Source organism: Gorilla gorilla, chromosome 7 (genome assembly GCF_029281585.2).
Source record: "Gorilla gorilla gorilla isolate KB3781 chromosome 7, NHGRI_mGorGor1-v2.1_pri, whole genome shotgun sequence".
Taxonomy (NCBI): Eukaryota; Metazoa; Chordata; class Mammalia; order Primates; family Hominidae; genus Gorilla; species Gorilla gorilla.
The window spans coordinates 92,787,793-92,800,824 of record NC_073231.2 but is presented as its reverse complement, the minus strand read 5'-3'; the positions used below and the strand labels follow the sequence as shown (position 1 = coordinate 92,800,824).

The 13,032-nt window shown below is 36.7% G+C and overlaps 1 protein-coding gene across 5 annotated transcripts in view; it reads right to left on the bottom strand.

The window, feature by feature from the left end:
* CNBD1 (cyclic nucleotide binding domain containing 1) overlaps positions 1 to 13,032 on the bottom strand; it is a 623,001-nt gene that overhangs the window by 572,551 nt on the left and 37,418 nt on the right. For all 5 annotated transcript variants that reach the window (XR_008668004.2, XM_055349242.2, XM_055349243.2 and 2 more), the window contains one exon: positions 12,246 to 12,359. Coding sequence is in view for 4 of the 5 variants with exons in the window: in XM_055349242.2 (XP_055205217.2) it covers positions 12,246 to 12,359 (114 nt within the window). In the remaining variant the exon portion in view is untranslated. The remainder of the gene's footprint in view (positions 1 to 12,245; positions 12,360 to 13,032) is intronic.

Genomic DNA, 13,032 nt, shown 5'->3' with positions numbered 1-13,032 from the left:
GGCACTAACTCGAGGTAGATCACAAGACATCTGTCTCCACTAGTTCTGTACTATTCTCTCTTCATGTTGAATGTTCTGTTGAGCCCAATTTAGGTCTTCCTGTACAGCAGTAATTTTCAATAATCACCTACAAGTTATTTTTTAATTACTAAGGTCCTAGCCTGAAGCCAAGGACTCCAATTTACATAATGTCAGTGGACACAGATCTGGCATTAGTATTTTTCAAAACTCTTAAGGTGATTCTAATATGTAGTTCAAGTTGATTATCATTGTCCTAGAAGGTGCAGCTTCCTCAATAACTATCTAGATATTCTTTTTTTTCTTTTTTGAGACAGAGTCTCGCTCTGTCACCAGGCTGGATCACAATGTCGAGACCAAGACCAGCCTGGCCAACATGGTGAAACCCCATCTCTACTAAAAAATACACAAATTAGCTGGGCACGGTGGTGCTTGCCTGTAGTCCCAGCTACTTGACAGGCTGGGGCATGAGAATCACTAGAACCCAGGAGGTGGAGGGTGCAGTGAGCCAAGATTGTGCCACTGCACTCCAGCCTGGGTGACAGAGTGAGATCTTGTCTCAAAAAAAAAAAAAAAGTTAGCTGGGCATGGTGGTGGCTACCTGTAATCCCAGCTACTCAGGAGGATGAGGCAGGAGAATGGCTTGAACCCAGAAGACAGAGGTTGCAGTGAGCCAAGTTTGCACCACTGCACTCCAGCTTGGGTGACAGAGTGAGATTCTATTTCAAAAATAAAAATAAAAATAAAATAATAATGTTGCAGCCAGCACCAGAGAAAGGCAGGCTCCCAAAAGATAGAAAAAAACCTGAAACTAGTAATCAGCAGTTTTCCAATAAGATCCCAGGAATTGGGTGAAGTAGACTTACACGTACACATAATGAGGTAAAATGGCAGAGTTTAACAGGTATATGACTTTCTAGGGACATTCAAGTGGTAAGGGAAGAACGCCTCAAGTGAGCATGCATACAACTCTAGTAAACACACTGTGCATGCTCACCTCCCAAGTGCTAGCAGGCCAGTGTGGATGCAGACAGCCCACCCCAAGGGAAGAACCAGGGGAGAAGGAATGCAAGACCCCAGAAGTATGCCAGCGTATAAAACCCCAAGTCAAAGGTCAAACAGTGCACTTGATCTCTCCTGTTGCCCACTTGGCCCTCTTCCAGGTGTACTTTATGTCTTTTCATTCCTGCTCTGAAACTTTTTAATACACTTTCACTCCTGCTCTAAAACTTGCCTCAGTCTCTCCTTCTGCCTTATGCCCCTTAGTCAAATTCTCTCTCCTGAGGAGACAAGCATTGAGGTTGCTGCAGACCCGAACAGATTTGCCACCAGTAACACCTCCATTTTATATCTTCCTCCTACTTAAAGTAATATTTTTCCTGCTCTTTTCTCTGAGACCATGATGGCACATGGGATACAGGGAAGGAAATACTCGTAAGGGAAGATACATCAAAAGTTAATACAAAAATATTATCATTACATATATTTCTCTCCCTACAGTATCTGTAACATCAACTAGAAAATGGAACCTTAGATTAATAGAGCTAAAAGGAGAATTGACTGTCATCTACCCGAGCATTTTATTTTTGATATAAGGTAACTAATGCCCAGATAGATTGACTTCTCCAAAGTCATATAGTTACTGAGTGGCAAAATAGACACTATATGTCAAGGCAATGCACATTCACTCTAATGCACTCTTAATTATTAGCTGGATTCCAGTACTCATCTGAATTTCCAAAGAGTTCTTACACATCTTGTCTGGAAAGTTAATTGTATATGAATATATCATTATGAAACCACCATTGCAAAAATTATAACAGAAAATTATGGCACTGAAGGAAGTTTGATCTGGCCAACACTCATCTTGCCTTTGGCCTTCAAGCTGCCCTTAATTGTTCCTGGGCATGGGCCAAGCTAACTTTGGGAGATATTTAGTTTATAGTTTAAATGATAATAGCCCTTCCCCAAAACTCAACTGCATTTGTAAAGCTAATGGGAGACCACAAACCTAGGAGGATAGAGGAGACTGAATTCAGCTAAGGTGTAGACATAAGCAATTCCCAGCCATTATGCTGGAGGTCACAAGACGTGCAACTTCTCCAATTATACCTGAAGGTAACATCACTATTGTAGAATCTAAAATTGGCCTTTTGATATGTCTTTTCAGGCTTTTTGCATGTCCAGTGACCTATGGCTCTACCAGGACCCACCAACTGCTCCTGTGGCCCCACCCAGAAGCTACTCAGCACACAGGAGGACCATTTCCCACATTCCTATGGTTGCACCCACAATCAATCAGTAGCAAGCACTCATTTCCTAACCACCCACAACCCTTCCCCCAAACTACCTTTGAGAAACCCTAGCCCCCAAATTCTCTGAGAAACTGATTTGAGTAATAATAAAACTCTGGTTCCCTGTTCAGGTGGCTCTGCATGAATTAAACTCTCTACTGCAATTTCCCTGCCTTGATAAATTGGCTCTATCTGGGCAACAGGCAAGAAGAACCCATTGGGCGGTTATAATTACAATCTTTTTTCTATGCTAGACATGTGCCATTTTGAGTTAAGCATGTTTCTTCTTTACTATTCCATTTGATACATTTGCTCAAGCATTCAATTCATATTAATCAACTATTCTGCTCTTTTTTCTTTCTGAGAGTGCACTTTAGATAAAATAATATTGATTTTGTTAAGTATATAGCTTAAGGAAAGTGTAGATTAGGTAGATATCATCCAAGATTTTTTTCATTTTTGCTTTTAACTCTTTACAAAAAGAAACTTCTTCACTTAATATTATATATCTGACTTTTAATTTAACATTTTCTTCAAAATTAACCAACTTTCATTTTGATTAATTGAGTAATCTGAATACAGTCATATGTTGACTAATGATAGGGATACTTTCTGAGAAATGCATCATTTGGAAATTCTGTCATTGGGTAAACATCATAGAGTGTGCTTACACAAACATAAATGGTATAGCCTGCTATACACCTAAGCTAATATGATATAGCCTATGGCTTCTAGGCGACAAACCTGTACAGCATGTTACTGTACCAAATATTATAAGCAATTGCAATACAATGTGTTGCGGGAAGTCAGGGACCCTGAACGGAGGGACTGGCTGAAGCCATGGCAGAAGAACATAAATTGTGAAGATTTCATGGACATTTATCACTTCCCCAATCAATACTCTTGTGATTTCCTATGTCTGTCTTTACTTTAATCTCTTAATCCTGTCATCTGCATAAACTGAGGAGGATGTACGTCGCCTCAGGACCCTGTGATGATTGCGTTAACTGAACAAATTGTAAAGCATGTGTGTTTGAACAATATCAAATCTGGGCACCTTAAGAATAGGATAACAGCGATTTTCAGGGAACAAGGGAAATAATCTTAAAGTCTGGCTGCCTGTGGGCTGGGTGGGACAGAGCCATATTTCTCTTATGACTGAAAACGGGTAAGAGAAATATCACTGAATTCTTTCCCCAGTAAGGAATATTAATAATTAACAACCCTGGGAAAAGAATGCATTCCCAGGGCGGGGCCTCTAAAATGGCTGCCCTGGGAGGGTCTGCCTTATGCAGATGTAGATAGGGATGAAACACACCCTAGTCTCCTGCAGCACCCCCAGGCTTGCTAGGATTAGGAAATTCCAGCCTGGTGAATTCTAGTCAGACAGGTTCTCTGCTCTTGAACCCTGACAATGCATGAACAGCGGGACAAGTCTACTTCATTAGTGATTCTAGTTTCGCTCTGACCTTCTGCCTTGTGATCTTTTGTTGCCCTTGAAGCATGTGATCTCTGTGAACAACACCCTATTTGTGCACGCCCTCCCCTTTGAAAATTGCTAATAAAAACTTGCTTGTTTTATGGCTCAGGGGGCATCACAGAACCCGCCGACATGTGATGTCTCCCCCAGACACCCAGCTTTAAAATTTCTCTCTTTTGTGCTTTTTCCCTTTATTTCTCAGACCAGCCAACGCTTAGGGAAAATAGAAAATAACCTATGTGAAATAACGAAGAATTATCGGGGGCAGGTTCCCCCGATAACAATGGTAAGTATTTACGTATCTAAGCATATCTAAACACAAAAAAGGTAGAGCTAAATTAAAATACAGGATTAACAACGTAAAATGGTATACCTGTAAAGGGCACTTCCCTTAAATGGAACCTGCAGTACTGGAAGTTGCTCTGGGTGAGTCAGTGAGTGAGCAGGACATTACTGTACGTGAATATAGAATTTAAAAACACTGTACACTTAGGCTACACTAGATTTATTTGTAAAATATTTTTCTTTCTTCAATAACAAATTACCCTTTGCTTATTGTAACATTTTTACTTTATAAGATTTTTCATTGTTTTTAATGTCTTTACTCTTGCAAAAACACTTAACTTAAAACACAAACATTGTACAGCTGTACAAAAATATGCTCTTTGTTTCTATCTTTATCCTATAAGCATTTTTCTATTTTTAAAATTTTTTATTTTTATTTTTACTTTTTAAGCTCTTTTTGTTGTTGTTACACATACACAATTACAAACATTAGCCTAGGCCTATACAGGGTCAGGATCATTGATATCACTGTCTTCCACACCCATGTCTTGTCCCCCTGGAAGGTCTTCAGGGACAATAACACACACAGAGCTGTCATTTCCTATGATAACAATGCCTTCTTCTGGAATCCCTCCTGAAGGGACTGTCTGAGGTTGTTTTACAATTAACCTTTTTTTTTAAATATAAATAGAATAAATACACTCTAAAATAACAATAAAAGTTATAGTAAATACATAAATAATATAGTCTTTAGTCATCATTTTCAAGTATTATGTACTACACATAATTGTGTGTGCTATATTTTTATATAACTGGCAGCACAATAGATTTATTTACATTGACATCACATACAAACATAAGTAATATGTTAAAGTATGACATTACAGGCAGCTATGAAGTCCCTGAGTGATAGGTAATTTTTCAGTCCAATTTTAATTTTATGGGACCACCATGGTATATGTGATCCATTGTTGGCTGAAATGTTGTTATGCAGTGCATGACTGCATATTGGAAGAAGTATTATAGCTAATAATTCAAATACATCATTGGTTTCCCCTTAGCTTCTGCCACATTATTTTTGGTCTGCACCCTCTAGAAAAATGAACCCCTCATTGATAAACATTTTGCCTAATATCTACCAATCTAGTACAAATACTATACGTTGTTAATCTGAATTTTTAAAAAAATTTTTTGATATTTTAATGCTGACTAACCCCTTCTGGAACTAAAATGGTCAAAATCTGGTAACATTTTTATAAAAGTCAAATAAAATTATAACACGTAAGCAGCCTTCTTTGTAAATACTTCAATTTCCACCCCCATAAAAATGTCACATTTTGCGTAATATTGACATTTTAATAATATTATTCTTGCAGTCCGGGGCATGGAATATCTTCTTACTTTTTTGTGTCCTCTTTAATTTTTTTCATCAGCGTTAAAATTTATAGTTTTCCTAGTAGAGATCTTTAACTTCTTTGGTTAAATATTTTCCTAGGCATTTTACAATTTTTGTGTAAATGGGATTGCTTTCTTGATTTCTTTTTCAGATTGTTTGCTGTTGGCATATATAAATGCTACTGATTTTTTACGTTGCTCTTGTATCCTGCAATTTTATTGAATTATTTTATAATTTCTAACAGTTTTTGATGGAATCTTTAAGGTTTTCTAAATATAAGCTCATGTCATTTATGAACAAAGATAATATCACTTCTTTCTTTGTGACTACAGTAAGCAATAATCTACTGTATATTTCAAAATAGCTAGTAGAGAATAATTCATATGTTCCCAGCATAGATAAATGTTTAAGGTAATAAATATTTCAACTACCATGATTTGATTATTATACACAATATAAATTAATCAAAATATCACATGTCCAAAAATACATACATCTACTATGTATCAATAAAAAGTCACATTTTGAATAAATACATTTTTAACAAAGGTTTCCATAATCTTTGGATGCTTACTATTTGTTTCCTCAATTACTAACATTTCCTTAAACTTTTGATATGGGAGCTAAAAAGAAATTATTTAGGCAGATAGTGAGGGTGAAGGAGTCCTCAGCAAGGCTTGCCTTTTAACAAAAAGCAGCCCCCAAATAATTTCTTTTCTAACAAAGAGCAGCCTGAAAAATCCAGCTGCAAACATAGATAAACAAGCTAAAAGCTGCATGGGTGAATGCCAACAGCTGTGCCAATAGAAAAGGGCTACCTGGAAACCAGGTATGTTCAACATGGAGGCTCCATCTTCCCTTTTCTTTGTCACCACATGTACAGTAGAAAAGCAGGCAACATGGTGAGGTAGAGAACCCTTTTGCATAATAAAAGATTAGGGTGAGGTAGCCAGCTTCTTCGTGGGATATGCAAACAGCACTACTAATCCTAACCAGTTCTTCGTGTTATGTAAATAGCATACCTGATCCGACCAATTTTTTGTGCCCTGTGTAAATCAAACACCACCTCCTCAAGCTCATCTATAAAACCTCCTGCACTTCACTGGGGACCAGAAGACCCACTTGGGACCCCGTCTCTCTGCAGGAGAGAACTTTTCCCTTTCTTTTGTCTATTAAACCTCTGTTCTTAACCTCACTCTGTTGTGTCCATGTCCTAGTTTTCCGTGGTCATGGAACAAACCTTGGGTATTACCCCAGACAATGACTCCACTTCATTTCTTTTTCACTCCTGACATAAACTGACCTAAACACACATTGATTAAAAATCTATGTCTTTTCTTATTGCTTAAAGGGTAGATATTAAGTGTATTGAAGTAAACAATGTAGCAATTTTACTGTGACTATATGTATTAATTTATCTTACACCTAGGAAAGCACTCATTGTTTACAGTGGCTATCTTCTTTGTGCAGGATGCTCCCCCTCCCCCATTTCTTTTGCTAACAGGTTCTATGCCACTGGGCAGCCAGTCTCAATCCTTTTTCAGGATTATTCTGGTTGAAAAAAATTCCTTTTTCTCTCCAGTGTTACAGGTGTTACAAGTTCAAAGTTCCTGGTAACCATGTTCCCTACCACACGGAGAAAGGTCACAATCACCAAGAGGGAATTGGGATAATCTACAAATATGAGCAGGGATGAGAAGTAGAGAGTCCCACAAGCACTCCAGATCTTGTATCCCTTTTCTCTAAGGCTGGCTTTTCCCATCCTCCAGTAGGTTAGGCGAATCAATAGGCAACTTTTTTTTAATGTTCCTCAAAGGAACTTTGAGTCCAATTTCGATTACAACTAAAAGCCTGGACTAATTCATGATCCGATCTAAAAACTGAAAGATGAATTCATGAAGACAAATCATGCTTAAATTATTATTAGCAGGATTATTGCTTAAGGCTGTCTCCCTTGAGAAGATCTGACGCATAAACTCTAGAGGAGCAAGGACCACATTCATCTTACTCTACACTAGCACAGTGCCTGCTATCTAATAGCTACTTGGTAAGTAATTGGATTAATTAATAAAAGAAATAGTTGAATGTCAATATAGAAAAGGGTGGTTATACTGTCCAATTTAACACAAAATCGAAGATTTCTTGACGGCAGAATGTTTCTCTTCTATGTATTTAAACTACAAGCATCATAACTTTCTATCTTAAGCCAGGGTTCTCAGATTTTAAAAATATTTCTCATCATAATACTGAGAATAAAGTTTGGAGAGTATAAACTTGAGTAAATGTTCAAAGGCAAACAGATTGAGCTGCAGTTTACATATTCAGAGTAAAAATCACTGCAATGTTGCACACCAACATGGCACATGTATACATATGTAACAAACCTGCACGTTGTGCACATGCACCCTAGAACTGAAAGTATAATAAAAAAAAACACACTGCAATGTTTATTTAGGAATTTTTCAAGTGTAGAAAGTTACAATTACATTTAAAAAATGTAAACTATTTACCAAATTCCCTTTAACTGCACTATTCTCAGGAAACCATCTAGCTTTACGATACTTCCAAGACTGTCATTAAAAAGTAAATGAAAATATCAAAAGTTAGTGAAATTATAATTTTTGTGAAAAAGAAAGTTCTAAAATAAGCATAGAATACTTGGAAAGCAAAAGGGCTCCCTATTTACATAAAAACTAGCATTTTGTTTAAATTAGTACCTTTACAATTATGTATTCTAAATATAAGATATAGATGTAAATCTGGATTATGGCCCATCTTTCTGTAATGAGTTAAGATGGCTCAAAATGGCAATCACATTTTGTTGTTGTTGTTTTAAAAAAAATGACCATTATGTTTATTGGGAACAGGTAAGTCAATTATTGTACAGTATCATCAAAAAGAATTCTTGGCCCCGCGCAGTGGCTCACGCCTGTAATCCCAGCACTTTGAGAGGCCAAAGCGGGCAGATCACGAGGTCAAGAGATCCAGACCATCCTGGCCAACATGGTGAAACCTCGTCTCTACTAAAAATACAAAAATTAGCTGGGCGTAGTGGCGGGCGCCTGTAGTCCCAGGAGGCTGAGGCTGGAGAATCACTGGAACCTGGGAGGCGGAGGTTGCAGTGAGCCGAGATCAGGCCACTGCACTCCTGCCTGAGCAACAGCGCAGGACTCCGTCTCAAAAAAAAAAAAAAGAATTCTTATGATGATAATCACAACATTGTTAATTTCATCTGGCCATTGGAATATGGAAATCATTTCATTTCACAGCCCCCTTTAAACATACTGGTACTTTATATAAGGTGAAGTTTGCCTCTTTTTGTTGCGGTTGTTTAATCTATTTGAAAAAAGGTCAATTTCTTGACAGATGGTATAATGTACATAAAACATCATTGCCATTTATAGTGCATGATAATAATGAAAACTAATACAATTTAAAAGTTTTTTCAATGCATAACTCTGAAGTAGGGGATTAATATTGTCTGCCCTTTTCTGAGTAAAACCTGAGTGTGAGTTAACAGACTTCTTTCTTCAAAGTCATGTTTCTGCTATTGAGTGAAACAAAAACACAAAACCAAGTCTTCTGGGTCAACACTGAGTGTTCTTTTTAAAACAACACAGATTCTTCTCTATTTGATTTCCTACATATATGAATATACCAAAATTTTACCTTCTTATCAATCCATGAATAAAATAAATTTTAAATAATGATCAAAGTCCCAAGCAATACTTCATATTCTTATCCTATTCTTCAATTTTTGCTCATATAGAATTGTTTCTCAATGTCTCAGCCAGGTCTTCTGCTTATTTTCATCTGTGTGCCTTGCTCCACATGGACTTAACATTTCTATGTAGCATTTCTCCTACTCTCCTTGAACATGACTGTCTTCCTTCAATATTTATCAAATGACCTGGCATCACCAGCTGCCTACAACCAGGCAGGTGCCTTACTTGCTGTTGTAGCTATCACATAATATTTGTGTTAAATGAATTACAGTGTTAAATATATGACAATGATAACAGGTAAATATTGTTGATCAATAACTGTAATAGTGTAAATGTTAACAGTGTAGGTATTTCATGTCTGCTAACATGCAAGTTTCCTCATCAGTTTTATTCCTTTAAAAGTTTCTTGGATTTACCTACGCTGAGTTTCAACCATCAGGGTATCTATAGATGTATCACATTGAATGTAGGAACCATGTATACTAAGTTTAGAAGAAAATTCACAATTTTCTTAATACATTTTAGGAAATTCTATTTAATTCAGTTTAAGGGTTTTTTGTTTTTTGTTTTTTTTTAGATAGAGTCATGCTCTGTCTCCAGGCTGGAGTGCAGTGGCACAATCTTGGCTCACTGCAACCTCCGCCTCCTGGGTTCAAGCGATTCCCCTGCCTCAGCCTCCCAAGTAGCTGGGATTACAGGTGCGCACCACCATGCCCGGCTAATTTTTTGTATTTTAGTAGAGGCGGAGTTTCACCACATTGGCCAGGATGGTCTCAAACTCCCAACTTCAGGTCATCTGCCCGCCTTGGCCTACCAAAGTGCTGGGATTACAGGTGTGAGCCACCACACCCAGCCCCTAATTTTCTTCTGAGCTTCCACTTTCTCTCTTCTAATCTTATCCCATATGCTTCATATAGTGTCAACAATATTCCCCACTCTTCAGGTGGGCATGTGGTTCAAGACTGGCAAATTCAGAATGGTGACAATATATGGATATGATATAATTTAGAGATTTCAATGAATCTCCTGCTGGGCCTGTTTCAGAACAACTCCATTCTCACCTGAACAGTAAAATAAATGAATGTGGTCTTCCCAGACCTATTACATGATGTGTGACAATGAAACCAACCCAGCAAAGAGGAGGCAGAGATACAGAGGAAACTGAGTCCCAATGTCATCATTTAATGGTGAAGTTAGCTCTACAGCAAAACATTTCTAAAATGTGATTCTTAAAATTCCCCTTGATTCTTAAGCTAATTTTATTGGCTTTTCAGACACTTAAACAAATCTTAATTAGTATAGTGTATCATCCTAGTTCTTGTATATTTGGCAGTCCACTCTTTATTTTCACATTTAAACCACAGTTTTACTGTTAAAACACATTTGGGATCTGTCTCTTTTCTTAAAAATATGAAGATGGTATTTCATTACCAAGTATGTTGACAGCCACTGGGTGCCTCCCTGAAGTCCTCTCAAAGTTTAATGTCTTAACTAAAGAAGCAGACCACTGCTGGTAGATTAATGAATAAATATGAGGGTAAGATGATCATATCAGCTATCCATAAAAGCTCTTGGTCCCTTACTCTATAGACAGAGCTACATTTACAGGTCTCTTTCTAATCAACAAGATTAGAATAGAAATTGAGTATACTTGGAATCAAAAAGTACAAAATACTTTTATCAGATATTTCTAGAGTGATGTTAACTTGATAAATCACAGTATAAGCATTATATGATCATTCCAGAGAGGCTTACTATCTAGGGATGTAGTTTGATCTACATGATAGATACAGTCTTGGAAAAAGTTATATTTGAATCTCTGTTCTCATAAGATTTTATTAATTTAACAGAATTGTTCTTGAAAAGGCAGAGCAACTCCATCTCCCAGAGATTTTTCCCAGTCAACTAATATGATATGTTTTACATAATACTGCCCTATGGCTATAAAGAAAAGAAAGGTATGGGATAATGTAATAGATCTATGTCTCTCATGCTGATATCTTCCAACCCCTGGAAACATATTTGTTACAATAATTTTGTTTGAATTTTTACATTTGTATTGTTGATATAAATAAATGAAAACATATTCTTGATCAGCTCCCTTACACAGCCAGTAAGCAGTTTGCCCATGGGGCAACACACATCTACTATTCACAATTACGGGTCAGTCCCTCTGCTAAATGTCAGAAATAAAAATACTTACTAGCAAACACACAAGCAAAATACAGTCTTACAGATATGGCAATAGAAGTTATTAGGGAGTATGGCAGTGGGGTAGCCAAGGATGTGAACAGATCAACTCTACTTGAATAGTATGGGGTAGGAGGTTTCCATATCCACTGTAAGATACTTAAGGAACAACAAAGACAACTATATCCAGGAAGTGAAAATGCCTTTCTAGATCTGGTACTGCACTGATATAAGACACCTACAGTTCCACTGGAGCCAGGGACAATTTGAGAGGAGCTGCATCACAATGTGATCTGGCAATCCACCTTCATCCTTTACTGAGAGGGCAGTTACACCTTCCGCAACACCCTTAAGTAATCTCATTCTTTGACTTTAAAAATACATAAAGCACATCTAAATGCAGGTCCACCTAGAAGCAGGAGCCCAGTAAAAAAGGCTTCACAAATGCCTTTCAGTGCCCCATGACTTTGTCATTTATACCTTGATACACGACATACCTCCAAATATCCTCCACCTACAAACACTCTAATCATTTCCATTGGGAAGTTTCTCATGAAACCCTGTAGAATATTTTAATCCCTTTCATAAACACTGCCGTTCATTAGTAAAAGGCAACAATTCTTTGATAAAAAGTTTAAATAAATATGATCTTTAGCAGTGGACACGTATTTTTGCTGAACAAAAATTGAATTTACCCTTACCAACTAATTTCTGTTTCCTTGGCTGCTCCCTAGCCCTCCACACTAAATATTTGACTGAAACTGGTCAAATATTTTCAGTTTTGAGTTCAACTTGTGTGAGCACAAGCACACTCATACACACCCATCAACCTTGCTTTCAAAAGAAGGTATCATTACCTTTGTTCCTCCTGTTTGAAAAGTTTAGGAAGTCTGGGTTTTTGGTGCAGGAATACTTTAGGATATTGCTTCATAAATGTATCGTGAGCTGATAAGATATTGCTCATACTCCGGCTTAAAAAGAAGAGAGAAATTAAATTGTAAGTGTCATAGGATAACAGCTTCCAAGAGAAAGATTTTTAACTCAATATATATGTATCAATTCTATACTATTTAGTCTAAGAAGCAACTAACAAAAATATAAAATATAAATATTTTGTGCTTTAAAAATATCCAAATCTCAGTGAGAAACATTTTAAGAAATACAAAGTGTATGATAATGTATGATAACGTCAATGTCAAAAATTTAATTTTTGAAGTTCAGTCTTTTTAAAACTCATATTTCTATAATTGATTAAAGTTTTATATAATGTACTACAGAATTAAAATCCCCCTGAAATTATTTAAAATAGTTTACATCTACATTACTAGAGAGAGTATTTATCTGAATCTTTGCCATCATGTATTAAAATCGCAGGCAGTATTTTTTAGGTCTAGAATAAAGATGTGTTACAACAACAAAAGATGAGCATTTTCCAAATTCAGATCACTGAAATTACCTAGGATGCTTTTTGTAAGTAAAAATTTCTGATCCATTTCTTGATAATCATAAACTCCAACAGTAGAGCCCTGGGTGGGCTTCTCTTTTTTAAATATATTCCTCAGGATGACTCTTATATGTAGCTACACCTTGATTCATGGCAAATACCAAAAATGCCAATAAGCAAGATTCAGAGAATAGCATTGT